Raw genomic sequence first — 19,300 nt, forward strand, 5'->3', positions numbered from 1 at the left:
GTGCAATTGCAGGATGGCTGTAAATCCTTCTGCATGGAATATGTGATATTGAATGTAAAGTTTGTGCCATTTTAATCCTTCCTCCTTCTCTAGCAAGCATCACAATGCGACTGCACTAGAAATAGTCCACAGACAAAACACAGTTCACAAATAACAGGTAAACAATCTTCAATGAGAAGAGAAGCCAGGACACATCCTTGGATTGACTCTTTGACTGGGAAACAGGATATATTCTTCAAGGACCTTGCAGGGATGGTCCCAGAAGACAATTAGAGATTAGATCTTCTCTTCTTTGGGGTTAGGCCACAGGAGTTAACTTGGGAAACAATTCACATAAACAAAGTGCTAGCAAGAGGAAGGGCACTGTCAGATTCTGCCTCTGCGTCTTTGCTAGACACGGGCCTTCATGTCAAACTCCACATCAAGAACTTGTTTCAAATGGTAACACAGCATTAATTGACATCACCAGTACTAGAAAGGAGCAACCCCCTAAGATTCTGGAGATTAATTAACTATTTTGGGAAGATTGTTAATGAGATAGCCTAGAATTAGAGTATCCTGATCCACTGACTACAAGTAAGTAAGTAAAATGTGCTTAGTATCAGTCAGGGGATACTGAGCTCCTTCCAGAAGAGCAAGTGCAGGACCTAGAAGGTTCATGCTCTTCTCATTTGCAGCCTGGTCTGTTATAGCCAGCCAAAGGCAGAGTTGCTCTCTATAAATAATTTTTGTTTTAAGAAAAAAATAGGGAGGGAAATTCATACTCCAGTGCCTGTGTGCATGTAAGCAGCGGTGGAAAGTATTCCTACTTTGCAAAAAGAAAAAGATTCCTCATAAAAACACAGCCATGCTCATTTTAACAGAGTAAATACTAAGAAAACTGTTACATGGGATAAGTAACTGAAATATCTGAGAATAACTTCTCTTTTTCATGCAGATATATAAATAAAAGGAGAAAAATGCATACACATGGAGCAATGTGTATGTCCACCATCATATGAATGATGAACATCAATTATATGAATTACATTAATTATGAAGTCTCAATACAAAGTCTACAAAAATTATGAGGAAGCTTTGCTGGAAGAGGAGACACATATATGGGACTTGTAAACTGCTCTGTGTTCAATCTAAAATTAAACAAATGGAAGCTGTTTCCTGCTAGGTGTATGTGGATGAGGCTATTGCTCTTTCTAAAGTGGTTTTCTGTACACGCTCTCTTGAAACACATTTCTCTGCAACTCTAAGATACGACTTTAATAATAAAGATACATTAAACACAGTGATGGTGTTCCACGTAGCTCTTTCCCCATCTAGGAAAGTGAGAGGATTAAAATATCACAGAAGAAAATTATTATTTGCACCCAAAATGCAATGCCAATGGACAATCCAGGAAAACACATGGCCTCTTTTCTTTTTAAATTAAAAGTGCCTGGAAGCACACCTAAATGGTAAATCTCAGACAAATAAGCTAAGGGCAGGAAAGCCCCTGTATCCCAGCTGGCAGTGCACTACAAAAGCAGCACATCAGGGTTACCCCAAAGCCGAGCCCCAGAGCAGAGCAGAGCAGAGCCTGCCCCAGCTGTGCCGCCTGCCATCTTCTGCATTGTCAGGACCTCAGCTTGCATCATTAAGACTTGAAACCGATCCACTTCAGTGATTAGGCTGATCCAAGGACACGGACAGAAGAGCAGGATTTAATGGGCAGGCAGGCAGGAAAAGTCTTTTAACACTTTAGAAAACATTGACTTGGTGGAAGGAATTGGCTAGCTCAAGGGATTAGTAATGAGATACTGAGCCCCTGAGCTCTAGGTCACCACACTGAATCTGGTCCAGGTCAGCAAAAATCAAAAGCTGCTGCTGTTCAGTGGCCTTCAGGAATCAGCTGGTGGTCCTACCCCAGCCACCTCTGGCAAAATATCTGTACCAACACTAATGATAACAGTTGGCAGCACTTACAGGAAAGGCTGAGGCCTGGCAAGCACACTAGCCTGTGACTCAAGAAAAATGAGAAAACGAGATCACTCATCTTCTACAGATTTCCAGTGTGACTTGGGGCATGAAATTGAGGATCCTGTTCCAGAAAACTCTATTTCCTGACTGCAATGGTCTTCACAAGGCATTTAATGCCTAAACATCTCTGAAGCTCAGACCCCCACCTTTAAAAGAAGCACTTTAAAGTGCTTCTGCAGGAAGATCCTAAGTAATGGGGGGATACAGAAGCTAAACAAGAAACCAAGACAGGGGAGCAAACCCTCTCCAAGTAAAATCAGCTCCCCTACCTCCAAAGCAAGGCATTTTCTGCATATGCACCCATTCACAAAGCTCTGTGCTTCAAGTGCTTTAAAAAAAGGAAAAAAAACCCAAATTCCCCTTACAGCAAAGAGTACCCCCAGAAAACCCCAAATTTCCACTGCTGCCCAGCAGAGCCACATCAAAGAATCCAGCTGCTCCCAGCTTTTATCCCACCTAGGATGAAATTCTAATGTGTTGTGCAGGAGGTCAAATAGATTATCATAATAGCCCCTCTGGTCTTAAAAACTATGAAATTGGAGAGTGAATCACAAGACATCAGTCACCATTGAAGGCAGGATGGTAGGCGGCAGAGCTCAGAGATAGGGTGTGATATGGCAGAGTAAATCCAATGTTCTTAGGCCCTGTGAAGCTGGGAAAGTGACATTTTGCCTTCTTTGTTGCCCCTTTGGGACACGGCGAGATGCAGGTTATTATAATAATAAGCCCAGTCCACTGTCAATGCAGCCTAAGAACTCTTACGGGAGTGAGTGCGTGAAGGATTGAGAAACACTAGTTATTTTCAAACTGGATTAAGTCTTTCAAAAGCTAATAGGTTTCCAATGAGCTGTGGTGTTGCTGCTGCAGCTGCTCTAATTTGAGAATAAAAGAACGCAGGCTTTGTGCCTAGGGACCTGTTATTGATCCGAGCAAGAAGGATGGGAAGGAAGGGGGTAGAGGAGGGTTATCCTCCTTTCAGCTGGGGCAGGGGCGTTCCTTTCAAAGTCACATTATCTGCTAGTAACAACAAAACCTAACCCCATGACATGCTGCTCTATACAGGATTGCACTTGTTGAGAACTGAAAGCATCAGAGGAAAAAAACCTCCACTGGCAACCTCGGGCAGCAAACTGCATTGAGGGCCCACGAGACTCAACAGATGGGTCTCGAGACTCCCTCATTAGGAAACGTGCCTGTCCCCGTGCATCTGCTGCCCCGCTCCGTGCCACGCACTCATTAGCATTGCGGGCCCACAGATTCCTCAGCACGTGCTTCCAATAAATATTGGAGAGAAAGGAGGGGACGGAAGGCACTGCTCGGAGCAGCGAGATGAGGGGTCACCCACCAGGCTGGGAAACCCTTCCACACACACGCTGCCCTGCAGCCCCGCAGTGGGGATGACAATAAAAGGCAGCCAACCACAAATGGGCAGTTAAAGGGACAGGTGTGGAATTGCTGCTATTCAAGTTGGGGCAGATCCTCATTCGTTCCTCTCTGCCACAGTAAATAAAAATCATCATTATATATAGGAAAAATCCCCACAATTCAGGGCAACACACAGATTGTGGACCTACAACAGTGGCCCCTTTCAGACAGAAAGCTGGAGCACACTTCAAAGAAGTTAATTGGTTTTAAGGGTCCAATTCTACAGCCAGCCTTTTTTTCTTTCACCAAGCTGTCCTGCTGCTACAGTGCCACAAATAAGGGATGACCTTCACCCCACCTGGAGCGGTCCAGCCTCAGGGCTGAGATCAGGAGCAATTGAAGAGAAAAACCACCTCCACTGTGCTTGAAGACCTTGTGAGACTATTAGACAAAACAGCTGTCAGGGAGGCAGGAATGGAAAACCTTCCAGGTATTGTGGCAAAGACAAACCTTTACCCAGAGAGGCAGGGTGACCAGGAGCTGTACTTGCTCAGACTCTCAAGAATAAGTCCCTTTCTTTGCCACCTCTCCCTGACACCCCTAGACTGTTCTTATTCCAGTCCTTCTCTATTTTCCACTATCCTGCTGGAAGCTGCAGGCATTTTGACCACAGCTAACTCCAGAGTGGGACTGGAAGAGTCTCGAGTGATAAAATGTGTTGATACAAATCTTGTCCAAAATACAGAGTTTTCAACACCAAAATTCCCAAATCAGTGCAGACTCTGATTGTTCCAAATGCTGCTGGCTCTAACACCCAGTCCTGTCAGATCTCTCACTGCATGACCAGTGACAGAAAAGTCCTCAATTCACATCTGCAGGTAGTAGCACTGTTGTGCCATGCAGAATGGCCAGGAGGCTTTTTTCATTCTTGTGTAAAGGATCAACACAGAGAAAGACATTTTTTCTCCCCTTTAGGGCCTTGTCTTTATCTGTACTACCAAGGACACCAGCCACCTGCTGTGGCCCGTGCTTTATCTAAAAACATTTAGCTGATGCAAAAAGGTTCCTTCCACCAGGGAGGCAGCAGTGCCAAGGGACCAGGTAAAAACAGGCCACTGTGCACATCCCCAGCTCCCTGAATAAAGGGTTTCCCGTGCAGATCAGCAGCACCACTCCCATGCACTCAACTTTGTGGCCCAACCCACTGGCCACTCCAGCAAGTTACTTAAACACATCCCTTACCTAAAGTTTTTCGTTTCTTGATTTAGGCACATCTCTATTTTGGCCTGAAATTGGATTCTAGAAATCTTAATGTCTTTAAAAGTTCCTTCAGGCCAAATGAAGCAACTCCCTTTATATCCCCCACACAGGAATAAGTAAAGTCAAGGCCCAGAATATCAGATCAGCCAGGGAATGATGGCAGGCAAAGGCAAGAAGTCATTTACTGTACATGCAAATTTAAATTTGCTAATCACAGCTCTCTTCCCTTCAGACATTTCCTTAGCTAAATGACACCCCTGTGTACTTCAGTCTTGCACCTGCAGGCTAATTTGTGATTGAGAACATATTGAACACATACTTTCACATGCAATTTACAATGAAAACAATCTGCATGAGAAGAGAAGTTCGGGCATTTTGATGCTGTCATGACAAGAAAATGAAACTTGGTCTGAGCACTTCCTCAACAAAATTGGCTCGAAGAAGCACCTTTGCAGAAAGCTGTGAGGAAAACACTACTTGAAACTTGGAGCTCTTTAAAAGCATCCCATTGTTCACTGGAGATGGGGCTCAGCCCAGGCTTCAGCGCAGCCTCTTTGACAAGAATAGCTGAGTTGCTGCTTATCAAATGAAAGTGTGATCTTGTCTGTGACAGACGTGCCAGCACTGCTCAGTGTCACAGTCTTTGCACCTACTGCGAGCTACTCCACCTTGATAAGCTGTACCCCTACCCAGATCTAAAACCATAGTCTAAGCTCTTCTCTGCTTTTAGAAAGTGGGGATTTGAGATCACATCACTGCTGCACAGGAATCCCACCCCTGGGGAGGATAAGTGAAGGACAAAGCAGTTGGATCCACAGGTTAATGTGGAGGCATCTGATCCTTGAAGGGTTAACAGAGAAACAGCCAGAGAGCAGGCTTTATGTGCATATAAATAAAGGAAACTGAAGGAAAAACAGCACTATTCTCTGGAATGGAGTAAGGTCTCAATTTTAAGCTGTGACAGAAAGCAATAATGTTATGGATTCACTTAATTACAGCTGGATAAAACATAAAGGCTCTATAACAGACGTATTTTTTGGTACAACAGCTTTAACTCTTTCAGGGACTTTACTGGTTGTCACTGCAGTAATTTCTGAGTACCCCAGAATCTTTTTTTTTTTTTTTTTAATTAAATTGTTCTCGGAGTATCCTCTGAAATAGATTTCGTGCCTCACTTTCATTCTGGGGAATGAAACACTTCTAACATAGAGAAAAAACTAAGGCGGGAATTTCGCAGAGACAAAATGCGCATGCACAATTAACACAGCGCAGTTTCTAAATTTTAGTTGTCTTAAGCAGCACTCCAGGCAAAGGAGACAGTAAGGCCTTGTGGCAGCAAACTGGATTTGGGGCTCTGGTTACCAGAGCATCTCCTTCTCCAAAATCTTTTGGAAAGCTTGTCTGAAGACACAGCTTTAAGAAATTGCCTGACTGGGAGGAATTGAAGCTTTCATGGAAGTGAGAATGCACTCTTCAGCGCTGGGTAGACTGTGCTCTTTCTCTAACCTCTGCCACTTGCTCAACTTTCTCATCAGTGGTAGTTCTCTCCCCTGCTCCATTTGTGAAATAGTCTAACACCGGGTGTGGTTTCTCCACAAAACGCTTCCTAATTAGTTTCTAAGCATTAAATGATTATGGAAGCGCAATTCCCATTGCACTCAGGTGATGAAAAGCTTTACAGGAGTTCAGTCTCACTTTGTAATTAGAGAAATTAGCTTTCTAAGTTTAGATCACTCAACTGTGCAAATGGGTTCATCTGCTGGAATGTGTTGCTCCGAAATGCGTGTCAGCCGAGCGGCGCGGCGCGGTCCCTATCTCTGCTCCGCGACACTCGCCCAAGTGGGCAGGTCACTGCCACCACGGCCAGAGGAAAATCAAGTGTTGTGGGTGTATTATAGGAAATGCCTTATCTAAAAGCTCACTCATCCGTGATTGACTGTGCCGATACGTCCTTCTCCTTGCAACAGGGAAGCTTAACTCCTAGATAAAGGATTAGCCGAGTGGATGAAATTTCACTCTTCCACTCAGCTTGTCCAGGCTTACATCTAACACTGCAGCAAATTTATTTTATTGGCTAATTTCAAGGAGCAAAACTACTTTTATAAAAATCTGAAGGAACAAAGGGCTCCTTTAGCCTTTTCATTTGCTGTGAAAAGAGGTCATTGAGCTTTATGAATTCTTTATGACCACAGATTCCACATGTCAACAGATTCTTTTCTGGTAGTCCTTTAACTAGTTTATTGAAGGCTGATGCAGTGTCAGTGCCCTATGATTATGCAACTGTCTTGATCTGCATTACAGTAGTAAACAAAAATTTAGTCACCGACTCAAAAATGAGATGCATCAGGTCCCTGAACGAAGAACTTTTCCAGGGGCGCCATTCCAAGCTTACCTTCAGGTATCACAAATCTAAGGAAATCCTGTGGGATTGTTCACAGCCATGGCTCCATGAGTCACTGAGCTTTAAAAGGAAATTACTACTTTCCTCACACAAAGAATTGACTTCACGACACCTGACCCTCATAAGCCAGACACTCCCTCTAAAGGCTGTGATCCTGGTCCCACCGAAGTCCTGGGCAATCTCCCAGTGGCCTCAATGAACAGCTCTATATTAGGGAGCTGATCCAGGCCCAAAGCCTGAATTGAAGCACTGCCTGTAACGCTGGGCTTTGGCACGCTCCATGTCTGTAAGGGCTTCTAATGTGGATGTGATCTAATTATGTCGGAATAGGAAGATTAGCAGGAAGTAACTTTACGCAATGTAAAAAGCCAGTGCCAGACGCTGAAAAGTTCTTCAGCAGCCACAGAGGAAGGCACGTCGGCTCCACACCTCGTGAGACGTGCAGGCAGCCTTGCAGCAAGGATTTGATGTGCACCGGTCCCGGGCTGCTCCAAGCAACTGCAGTGCAGGGCCTGTGCACACGCAGCCGTTTGCACGTTGCTGTGGCCCTAGTGAAGGGAGCATCCTGAAAAGATGCTCGGGCTGCAGGCAGCTGTGCAGTGGCTGCAGGCACCTGTGCAGTGGCTGCAGGCTGTGCTATGCAGGGGCTGCAGGCACCTGTGCAGTGCTCAAGGGGGCCACTGGGTCTCTGGGCTCTTGACAGCCCGGAGGAAAAAAAGCAAGAGGTGGGACTCCATGGGGAAAATTCTAGATTAAATAAGTTTAGGGAGGTTTTACTGCTGACTTCCATGAGGTCAACATTTCTTTCAGGGCTGCAAGGGAGAGGGTTTGCAATGTGCTTCTGCACATGATTCATGCTCTGCCTTGCTTTACCTATCACTAATACTCTCCATCTCAAGACACTGGGAGACTTAATTCATTAATGCTTGCAAAGCATTTTAAGTTGTTGGACAAGTAATTCTGTTTGAGGGCAGCAACACTGCTGAGTCACAAGCACTGTGGGAAAGAGACCTCTGGATTTCCTAAGCACTGGAGTCAAACAGGTGGAGTAACCTTTTACAGAAAGGCCAATTCCAGACCTGCCCTAAAGGTATGGAGCATACCAGCAGCAGCAGGGTGTTTAAAGGCCCAGAGGAGCAGATGTGTGGCACTTGGGAATGAATAACATTTAACCAGGCTGTGGAAGCTAACCAACATGCACTGGGAAAAAAGAAGAGAGGCACTGGTATCACCAAACTGCAGCCATGTTGCAGATTAAACACCATGACGGTTTACCAGCCTTTGAAAAGTTAATGAATCCAGTGAGGTACAACCAACACCGCTGGAACCTGGGGGCTGAGCAAGGCTGGAAGGAGTATCCGGCACCTGCACACCTCACAGGTGTGCCAAAATCACCAGAGTGTGATCTAAGCCGTGAACTCACCGATGGGAACAGGATCTGCAGGAGTCAAGTGAAGTCTGAGCACATTTCTAAGGTGAGGGGCACAAACACCATCAGCTTTCCAGCCTGGGGCACCCTATAACAGGACAGACCTCACCACAGCCAACAACAGGCACTTTGCTTTTGCCATAGGAAATGAAAACAAAGGATATAAAATTAGGTCAGAAATCTTGTTTTCCTCTGTACCACTGACTCTGGTGTATAAAATAGACATTCACACATCTACTCTGTTAGATCAGGATGGAATAGATCGGGACATAAGAATAGCTGTTCTGGGTTAGACTGAACGTCATGTAGGCCAAGTTCCTGTCGCCAGTGCCTCAGGAAGAAAGGGACAGTGATGCAGTGAGTTCCCAGCACAGTCACCCAACTTCTAGACCGCAGCCCAGGGACTTCCCAAACCAGAGACAAAGTTAGGGGTGGGGTTTTTTTGGGTTTTCTTTTTTTGTTCAATGCCCTTTGATGTGTGCCTCTTCCTCTGGGAACCAGTCTGAACTCTTTTTGCTACTGTGCAAACTTTTGGGCTTCTCAGTAACCTGTGTCAGGGAGTCCCTTAAGTAAATCACCTGGCTGTGTGGCTCTGGACCTTGCTCCTCAAAGGATGTGTGGCAGAACAACACCAGCACCCACCTGAAAACTGGGATGAGCCTCAGCAGCGCGGGCACAGGGTCCCTGATGGTCTCGGCACTCTGCCAGCACTGTGCTACCGGCACTGATCAGCTGAGGGATCTTTCCTCCCACTTGGAGCGCGGGAGGCCCTCGGCGCCGCGATCTCGTGTCGAGGCGGGCACGAGTCGCACGGTGGCGACTGCCACCTCCGCTTCCCTCAGGACAGCGGCCGGCCGGGGCTACCTGAGAGTCGCGGGCCGGCCGCGCCTCCCGTCCCCTCAGGGCGCGCCGGGCCGCTCCGGCAGCGCCCGCGGCCCGCCCGGCCTCAGCTGCCGAGGGCCGGGAAGGGCGGGCGGCCGCTGCCGGCCAGTGCCAGGGGAAAGGTTTCACACCGCAAAAAGTGTCCCCCAAAATGCTTCGTGCTTTGTTCTTCCTTCCACCGACGCCGAGGAGGCGAGGAGGAACGAGCTGCGGCTCCCGGGCGGGCAGGACCCGCGCGTCCCCTCAGCGAGCGGCGGGGCGGGAAAAGCCCTCAGCCGCGAGCGCCGCTGAGCGGGGTCGCCGCAGCGCGGCTCCTCCTGCTCCAGGTCGCACTGGAAGCACCTGCGGAGCGGCGCTTCCCGAGGGACGGACCCTCGGGGCGGCCGGGGCGCGCCGCCTCCCTCGGGCGGGGGAGCCGCCGAGCCGCAGCTCCCTCCATGCCCGCCGCCGCCTCCTCCCGCCGGTACCTGCCGGCCTGTGCCATTCCCCTCCTCCGCGCCCTCCTCCTGCTGTCCCCCTCATGCATATGGATAGGCGCATGCGCCTGCCGCCCTGGGCTAGATGAAGCGGAGCGGCGGCGGCGCTCCCAGACGGGCGGGCGGCTGCGGGGCGGTGCGTGTGCTGCATGTGCGTGTGTGTGTGTGTGAATGTGAGTGAGTGAGTGTGCGTGCGTGCGTGCGTGTGTCTCGGGGGGGGCCAGGGGCTCCGCCGCAAGAAATAAAAGGACTGGGATAATAATCGCCATAATAAAACAAAAAGAAAAAAAAAAAAAAAAAAGGAGAGAGAGAGAAAAGAAAAGGGAAAGAAAAGAGGGGAGGCGAGAGAATAAGGCGGATAAAAGGAGGCCGGGCTGCTTTGCATTGAAGAGCGGGGCGCTATTGAAAGCGCTTGAAAAGCGGCGTTGTCCGGCGCGGGTGCGCCGCGGTATATTAGAGCGGGGCGGCGGCAGCGGCGGCAGCAGCAGCGGCGCCTCCTCCTCCTCCTCCACCAGCTCCTCCGCCTCCTTCTTCTCCTCCTCCTCCCTCCTGGCCCTCCCCGTCCCGTCCCGACCCGGAGCGAGCGGCGGCGGCGGCGCTGCAGGCGGGCGGGCGGGCAGCGCGGCGGCGGCGGCATGCGTGCGCCCCGGCGGGCAGCCGCGGCGGCGTGCTCCATCCTCCTCACCCTGCTCCTGGCGCTGCGGGCCCAGGTACGTACCGGGCACGGCCTCCGCGGGGCCTGGGGACAGGGCTCCGGGAGATCCCGCAGGGCGCCTCTGCACGGCTCCTCCGGCCGGAGCGGAGCTGCTGCCCTCGCTTCTCTCTGGAGGTGGCAAACGCGGGAGTGCGCCTTGCAGCGAGGCTTAATTCCTGGGAACGAGAAACGCGATTACTGCACACCGCTTTAATTTTCCCCCCAAAATCACTTTTTTCCCCTTTTATTTTTCTTTTTTTTAAATACCTATTTTTTTAAATCAACTTATTAGCAGCGCTGCTGGGGTGATTAATGAGCGGGGTCTGAGTGTCAGCTGGGCAGCTCCGGCCGTGCCCGGCTCAGCTGCACCCCGGAGGAGGCACAGGGGTGGCTGGGTGCCTTTCCAGGCACTGCAGTATGAGCTACATCGTTTTGCTGGGTTTGCTCCTCGCGTATTGCACTCTTGGTTTAGTTTAGTTTTATTTCCTAACCGCTTGGAAGCCTTCCTCGCGCTGTTTTTTCGGAGCTGGCACTTAAGGTTGTTTTTTGGCATTAATGGCGTTATTTAGTTGGGCTGATTTATGACCCCTTCTCATGGATGTCTGATACGGGAAAGCTCGGAGTGGTTAGCTTTATTTTTAACATTATGCATGTGCTTCTTGAAAGCACACTTAAAATTACTTTTTCCCTTTTTCCTGTCTTCAGAGTTGTTGTACCTTGTGTTTGGGGAAAAAAAAGTTAGGTAACTGTCTGTCTCTTGTTTCTTTCTTTCTTTTTTTTTTTTTTTTTGTTCGTTTGTTTTTTTTTTCCTTCGGTTCTTTCTTGGGATTAACAGGTGACTTTAGCGTCGGGACAGTTCGAGTTGGAGATCTTATCCATGCAAAATGTGAATGGTGAACTGCAAAATGGAAATTGCTGCGATGGCACCCGAAACCCAGGAGATAAAAAATGCACCAGAGACGAGTGTGACACCTATTTTAAAGTTTGTCTGAAGGAGTATCAATCGCGGGTCACTGCTGGCGGTCCTTGCAGCTTCGGATCCAAATCCACTCCTGTCATCGGAGGAAATACCTTCAATTTAAAGTACAACCGGAATAATGAAAAGAACCGGATCGTTATCCCCTTCAGCTTCGCCTGGCCGGTGAGTTGCTTGAGCTGCTCTGGCTCTGTTGGATGATGCTTGAGATGGTCCTTAGTGAGCTGAGCTCTAACTTCTTGTGCCAGGGGAAGAGGGAGCAGGATTTGGGAGGGAGCAGGCATCCTGGCAAGAGCGTCGGGAATCCGCAGCACAGAAATGAGTAAAATGTAGTGGTGTTTTTGTTTTTGTTCCCTGGGGCTCACAATGCACAGCCTGTTAAATTTGAAAGTCAGATATGCAGTGAGGGGGATCTAAGTGGGTCAGGGAAGCAAACCCAGTATCTCTGCACTTTACAGCATGAATAAGTCTCTTGAGACTTAGAAGGTCAGAAGTTCATTTTTTTTTCCTTTTTTTTCTCTTAACCAGTGAAGTCTTGGGCTTAAGCCAGAAGAGCAGTGGGTTAGGGGCTGTAGAGGGATCCCGTGTGAAAAGTATGTGTCATAGCTGGCCTCCTTCCCCGGAGCGTGTTTGGGAAGGCTTCCTGCTTCTCCCAGGGGGAAGTCTCACTGCACTGCTCGCTGTGGATGGGAGCTGCTGTTGCTGCTCTGGGTGCAGTAGTTGCCAGCTTCCCTGGGAAGCTGGCTGTGTTTGGAGGTGCTCGTGGACTCCAGAGGCTGAAGACTGAGAGAAAAGCTTTAGCTTTTGGTGCACTTCACCCACTCCTCCCCACAGCACACCTTTTCCTGCCTACCTGCCCCTTGTGGTCCAGAGATTCTGGCTTCTCTCTAGGTGTGTGCAAAACTCGGTGGCTCAAGGAGGTGGAGCTTTTTGCCAGGCACTTTTCCACCTTGTCTACTCTAGTAAATACTGGTCAGCCCCTCAGAACAGAGAGATGGAGGATGGGGGACCCCTTCCTTCGTCGGTGATCCTGCTTTGTTGTTGGCTGTAAAAAGCACTGAGACATCGCTGCTGCTTGTTTCTCCTGGGGTGCTCAGGAGGGTTGAGGCTTTGATGGCCAGCTGTGCAGAGGAGCCCTCAGCTCGCGGCAGAGAAAGCGAGGAGCATCTTTACCAAAGGCCCATCGTGCAGGCCAGCCCCAGAGAGGCCGGCTCAGGGCCCGGGATGTGTGACATGGACAGTGCCTGGCCTCGGGTGGTAGGAGGTGCGTGGCTTTTGTGCCTGGCAGCGCTGCGTGCGCTGGGGGGCTCCTGTCTGGCTCTCGAGCGCTCCCAAATTTCTGCTCCTAAAACTTGTGTTTTGAGATCACCTAGGAAACAAAACTGTTTCCCCCTGCCACACTCACCCCTTCTCCAAAGGCGCTGAGCAGACAATTTCCTACCAACTGCCTTGGGGTATGTTGATGCTCAGCAGTTTTGTAAATCCAGTCATCCTAACCTAGATGCCTAAGGTCATTTTTGGGAGGGGAGGAGGGCGCTGAATGTGCATGCAGGGGAGGGGTGAATCTCATTTCCTGTCCTCTGCCACTATCGCTGCTGGCGAGGTGGAAGCGTGCCTGGACCCTCCGAAGCTTGCCCCTCCGTGGTCGGATAAGGACTGGTTGCTGGGAGGGCCTGGGCTTTTTCTGGGGGGAGGCAAGCCCGCCCCAAAGCATTCCTTGCGCAGACACCCGCTTTGCGGTCCTGCCGCCAAGGCTGCAGGCAGCCGTGCGCTCTTGAGGCGTCCTGTGCTGCCTCCTACCTGCCTCTGCTCTCAGCCGGGACTGGGCAGCTGCGAGGGCTCAGAGGCACAGCGCACAAATTAACTCTCCGTTTTTAAGGAGATAGTATTACAGAGTACAATAGCAGAGTTAACAAAAGTATTCTCTGTTGGAAGTACAAGTCTGTCCTTTATTTCTTTCCCTTTTCTTTCTCTTCTTTTTTTTCTCCCTAACATGAAATGAGATAAAACTGTTATCAAATATGCCATCAAAGGGATAAAGGGCTTTGTAAAAATCTGAGGTATTTGAAGCTCTGCCAATGGCTGCAGTGCTTGTGTTGCAGATTTTGACTTTTGTCAGAGAAGTCAGGTACATCGAGGATTTTTTTCATCTAGCTCCCAGTAATCTGACTGTCTTGAATCTATAGGTATGCATATAAAAATGGTGTGAAAACTAAACACGTTCCTTCTAGCAGCCACTCTCTTCATAGGGTTGGGAAGGGAAATCTGTGTGTAGAGGGTGGGTTTGGGGGGTGGGGACCCTGGGAGAAGTCTCTTAAGCTTGCCTGCATCTTAGTAAAAGAAATGCTTCTATTGTCCTGCTGAATCTCATTCAGCACTGGAATCCTGGAGCAGCAGCAGCAAAACTCCAGTGCAACCTTTGAAATGGGTAAAACTCAGCAACTTGAGACGCTTGGTTCATAAGCCTGGAATTTTGGAATAAGCTCTTGCATTTTCCCAGGCAGAAATGCACTTTTTGAGATGCTGATGATAGTCCCTGTGCAATTATCAAGCCTGCTTCCCAGCTTTAGCGTCCACAGGACACAGCTTTTATGCTAGCCATTGTGACTTCCAAATGGCATTTGAACAAAAGAATATCTAATGTGGCAAAGCTCTTATTTGTACTAAAATTGTGTACACAAATCATTTCAGGCATTTTCAAAGCTCTACGGATAAAGCAGTAAACTTAATTTAGTCAGCTCTAATCTGACGCTGAAATTTCAGAACTTAAAAAACTCTTTAGGTGGCTGAATACTGTTGACTTCAGTAAGAGCTTGAGATTAGCATTGCATTTACTCATGTGGCTGATCACGAGAGGGTATCTTTGAATACATTTAGCTGAAAATTATAGTAGAGGTAATAAGAGCCAGACCAAAATGTTAATCATACTGCACTTGAAAATTCATGCCCTTCTCTGGATTGTGTTCTACTCTGAGGGAGCCTTTTCTTGGATGTTCCAGCTTGAGTCAGTAGTAACATTCAGAAGTCTTGTTGCCTTGACTACTTAAAAAAAAATTAAAAAGAAAAAGCCTCTTCCCATGTCAAGCTGCCCCCTTATGCCATTTGTGAAAAATAGTTGCATTGCATTAGAGGCCTTTATTCATCATGCAGGAGAGGAAGGGCAGAGAATGGGGTGCTTTAAAAGTATTGTTAGAGGGAGCTTGCAGTTGTAATGTAGATTTGAAGTGTCAGAGTCTTATTAATAACTTATGGGGTTTGCTCTTGTCAGTTTTGATACGTTCCCTGTGAGTAATGGGTGTGGAGACGGTGGGCCATAAATTAATTTAAGTGATGGGAGGTTTGAGTAAGTTGCTAGGAAACAGGGCAGCAGCCCAGCATAAAGGAACTGGAGTGGATCAGAAAGCTGCCCCTGCAGTAGCTGGTAATTCTTCAGTGCATTGAAACAATAGTGATGATGATTAAAAAAAGTAAAATGCACCAGGGCTTGCTCCTTACATTCATTTTGAGACTTCACTGACTTTCTTGACAGGCAAGCTTGGCTTTATGAAGCCGTATAAAAAGGTCCGGAACAAAAGCGTTTCCATGTTCCACTTGTCCAAGTGCTCTGTCTGAACAAGTCTGGTTCCGAGGCACACACATGCTCTTCTCTCACATGAATCAAACCTCTGGCCTTTCTTAAAGAAGCCCAAGTGTGATGGGTGCTGCACCTTGAGGGAGCTGAGCATCAATTAACCAAGCAAAACTTAACACTACACTTTGCTTTTATGTAAAGAAAGATCTTTTGGGGGTTTGGCGAGACTGAGTAAGAAGGTCAAACTTGGCAATTCCTTTGGTATGCATAGCTCCAATTTCAAACAACTTGTTTATCCCAAAATTATGCTCCTTGTAATTATTTAATATTGGGGCCAATTGCACCAACACACCAGGAAACTACTGAGGTGGAAAAAAACCCTCCAGCATCTCAGCGAGTTTAGCATAAAATACAATTTAAAAGAGTTTTGAACATCTTATTTCAACTTTAAGATAAAAATAGTCAACCTTAAAAAAGTAAAATAGCCCCTTTTTAATGTAAAATCTTAGTGGTCCTGATTCCTGAAAATGTAAAATATGTTTTCTGGGTAGGCATTGCTTTCTGTGGCTACAGAGACATAGTAAAAGAGCTTTAGTGTTTTTTAAGCTTTGTGAACTTATTCCCTCTCTCGATACAAGGCATCCAAAATACTAATCTGCAGCTGATATTTAAAATAACAGCCTTTTGAATCTGAGAAAAAATATCAGTACGCTCATCTGCTTTTTTTTCTTTTAAGCCCAGTATGTCACAGTCATAAGACTAAAATTTGGCTTTTGATTGTGTTTCTTCTCTCCTTCCAGTTAACTTCTTGAAAACTTATAGAAGCAAATGCTAGATTATAGTTGAAGCTTTTCTTGAACAAAAAGTCATCTTGGAGCATGGGCAGATCAGAAGAAATTTTTATAATAGCAAGATGCATATTAATTAAATCCATACTCTGTCATTTATTGTTGATTAATAATATAAGAATAAATCTTAGCACTCAAAGTGTAATGTTTTGCTTAGGATTACTATTCAAAACAGAGCTGGGAGTATTAAGTGACATCTGAAGCATAATTAGCATCACAGGGCTGTTTTTTTCCCAGGACTAGAGAGAAGTGATGCAGCCATTCAGAGGTTTTGGACTTCTTACATGTTTAAAGAGTTTTTTAATGTTCCAGCCAGTTCAGAGCTTCACCTTCATGGTAAAACCATTTGACTGTATTAACATAATATGCCTAAAAATAAATCCTCATCTTGCCTGCTCCTAGAATTTTTGTTCTTGTTATAATAAAGGCCTGCTCCAGTTTAACTTCAGTGGCAGCTGGATTGGGCTTGACACTGAAGCTTATTCCTAAACTTTCTCAGGCTACACACATCCAGCGCTGTCAGCTTGTTTATGCAGCTGGAAGTCAGCATGGCTGAAAAGGAATTGCATAAAATCGATGCTTTATACTGAAAGTTGCAGTTCCCTCAAGGAAACACTGCTTCCCAGTGGGCTGGAGGCTGGAGTAGGAGTCAGCTGGCTCTAGAGAAAATAGGGGAATTGGCTCTGAGCTGTTTGTTCCAGCTTCACTCCTAATGCAGTTGGGATGCCCTGCAAAGCAAAAGCCTTAAGCTACAGTTCTTAAAAGTACTTCTCTGTAGATAAGGAGAGGTATCTCTGTAGATAACACAAATGACAGGATTGGTTTTGAAAACTGAAACTAAGCTTGCCTTTGAATTTCTCTAGATGGACAGAAGTTTAATATGTTAATTGACTCAGTTCTAATAATTTAACTCATAACCCCTGTGTCTTAACACAAGGAAAGATGTCAAAACTAGAAGCTGTTGCATTTGTTTCTTGTTTAGTCTGTGGAGCTCATGGTTCTGTGGTCACTATTCTGCAGCATAAATTACACTCATGATTCTTGTACTGTTCAGAAGAAACTGCAAAAAGTGGATAGAAGTGGTTAAAGTGGTTTGTAAATAGTCAAACATCCAGAGTTCTTTACCAGCTCAACCCAGTTCTTAGGCACTTAGGTAAATAAGTAGAAAGGCTTCTTGTTCAGGCTTGCTCCATGTGAACCTGACTGTTTTGCTTGGCTGGCTACTAGGTATTCTGTCTATTAACCTTGCCACCCTTTTGTAACTGGTGCATTTAATTATCAGTGGGATGCTTTAAACAGGTAGGGGGACTGATAAGGGCAGGTAATCTGCTTGTTGGGGAAGGTTGAAAGCAACCATTGACATTTTGGCCTATCTGCTGCTCTTTGACAAGTGGGGCTCCGTGAGAAAATAACTCCGTAACTAGATAAGGTGCTGATTAAAATGCTGCTGTTGTATGAAGCACCCTGCTGGCTGAGATCACTTGAAATCATTAGCTAAAAAAGAGGGAGGGGGAAGGGGGAGAAAAGAAGCTACTATACTTTTTTGTACCTTTTTTTTTCTTTTTTTTCAAGAAGGGGTGGAGGGAAGACCCCAGGTCTCCCCCCCGAGCCCAGTACATTGTCCCGTTAATGCATGCTAGTTTTATGATTGGAATACATTGTAGTCCGGCCACCCAGACAGAGGCATTGACTGCTAATATTAACCAAGAACAATAGTGTGGCCATACTGACTGCAGTGAGGATTACGGAACATAATGGGGCCTATCCAAAAATAATGCTAATACAGGACAAGCAACAGGAAGCAGCAGTAGACTCAGCATTGCTCGGCTCCCAGACAAACCATGGACTTACTTCACACAATGACAACTTCAGCACATTATGTATTCACAGGATACTCATTATTCCAGCAGGCTTGCCAGATCAGAGATCAGCCTGGTTTACTGGATGCTTAAGCGTATGCATAGTTTGGATAGCGGTACTTTTGTGTCCTCCATCCTTTGGCAGGAGGGTGGCCATGCACCAAGGTCTTGACTTGGGCTGCTGCCTTCCCTTGCCAAGGCAGGACGGGGGGCAGGTCTCTCCTGGGGCTGCTGACATGGTTCGGTTGGTTTCCATGTCTCCTTTCTGTGGCACTGCAGGGTTTACTGGCACTTAGAGCAGCAAAGGAGCTGCTCAGGATGAAGCCTAAAGGAGCAGCGTGCTATGTTTTGGTTTGGGCATATTCTGATGAGGCTCTTGGCTGGGCTGCCTGCTGGGGTTCAGCTGAGCTCTTGGCCATAGGCATTGAGGCATGAGAGAGATTGCCACGGTTTGGGCTGTGTTTGTATTCACTAGCTCTATAGGGTGTTGCCTTGTCCTTACGTAGGCTGTCCCAAAGAGGAGCTTCCTGATGATGTTCCATTTCACAAAAGGTTAAGAGGGTTAGGTGGCTTTGCTCCTTTTCTGGAGTACACTTGCATATCCTCTGGGTGAGGAGCCAGTTGCCTTTAACTCCTTTGAAGGATGTTCAGTTGTCCAAGTGGACCGTCTGTGGCACAGTGTAGTGATGTGTCTGCGCAGTGTCATCGTGGAGTGACAGTGCTGGTGCTGGTCAGAGCAAGCGGGTTTGTGGCTAGCTTTAACCCTGCTCAGACGCCCTCCTCCCTGGCCCCTGGGCACGCTGAAAGGTGCCTCAGTTTCCCTCGTGCAGGCGTCACAGCTGGACACCTCTGGCTGCTGTGCCGGTGGTGCAGACAGGGTGTGTGTGAGCGCCGTTCTCAGGCTGCTGCTCACAGCTGTGCAGGGCGTCAGGAGAGGGCGGCTGGGCTTAACCTGCTCTCCTTGTTTGGCAGAGGAGGAGCAGCGCTCTGAATGCAAAACTTCCCACTGCATTTGTCTAGTCATGGTTTCACATGCTCAGCAAAGCTCTTGCACGCTCTAACCACAGGGCTAGGAGGGAAAGGAGTTGGACGAGTTGTGAGCCCTTTGAAAATGGAGCAGCGCTGCAGCGAGGAGCCGGGTGTTTTAATCTTGCTCTGGCCCACTGACTTGTAGAATGCCTTCAGAAGGCAGAGCACAAAGGCACCTCCTTTGGGTGGATGTCTGGGTGAAGGCAGGGAAGAGGGCAATCAAGCAGAGAGCTTTAAACACCTGTTTACTTGCAGCTGCCAGGATTCATTTAAATAACCAGAAAGGAGATTGCACTGCTCTTTGAGATCCTTAAAAGGGACAATTTCTGATGGGTTTCAGGTCTGCACAGTCTCTTGAGCTGTATTATCAGAGGATCAAGACATAGTGTCAGTGTCTTGTCATTGAGGAAAACAGCTCTTGTACAGTGATGCTTGCTTTGTTTCTTGGAGAACTTGACCATTTCCATCCTCTCCTAGCTCCACTCACAGAAATTCTG

At 47.4% G+C, this 19,300-nt stretch overlaps 1 protein-coding gene across 1 annotated transcript in view; it reads left to right on the forward strand.

Moving 5' to 3' along the window:
- Positions 1–9,994: 9,994 nt before the first annotated feature.
- The window catches only part of JAG1 (jagged canonical Notch ligand 1), a 35,232-nt gene continuing 25,926 nt past the window's right edge, over positions 9,995–19,300 (forward strand). The window contains exons 1-2 of the mRNA XM_059468006.1: positions 9,995–10,536; positions 11,356–11,661. Coding sequence (XP_059323989.1) covers positions 10,462–10,536; positions 11,356–11,661 — 381 coding nt within the window. The 5' untranslated portion in view covers positions 9,995–10,461. The remainder of the gene's footprint in view (positions 10,537–11,355; positions 11,662–19,300) is intronic.

This window comes from Ammospiza nelsoni, chromosome 3 (assembly GCF_027579445.1).
Source record: "Ammospiza nelsoni isolate bAmmNel1 chromosome 3, bAmmNel1.pri, whole genome shotgun sequence".
Classification (NCBI taxonomy): Eukaryota; Metazoa; Chordata; class Aves; order Passeriformes; family Passerellidae; genus Ammospiza; species Ammospiza nelsoni.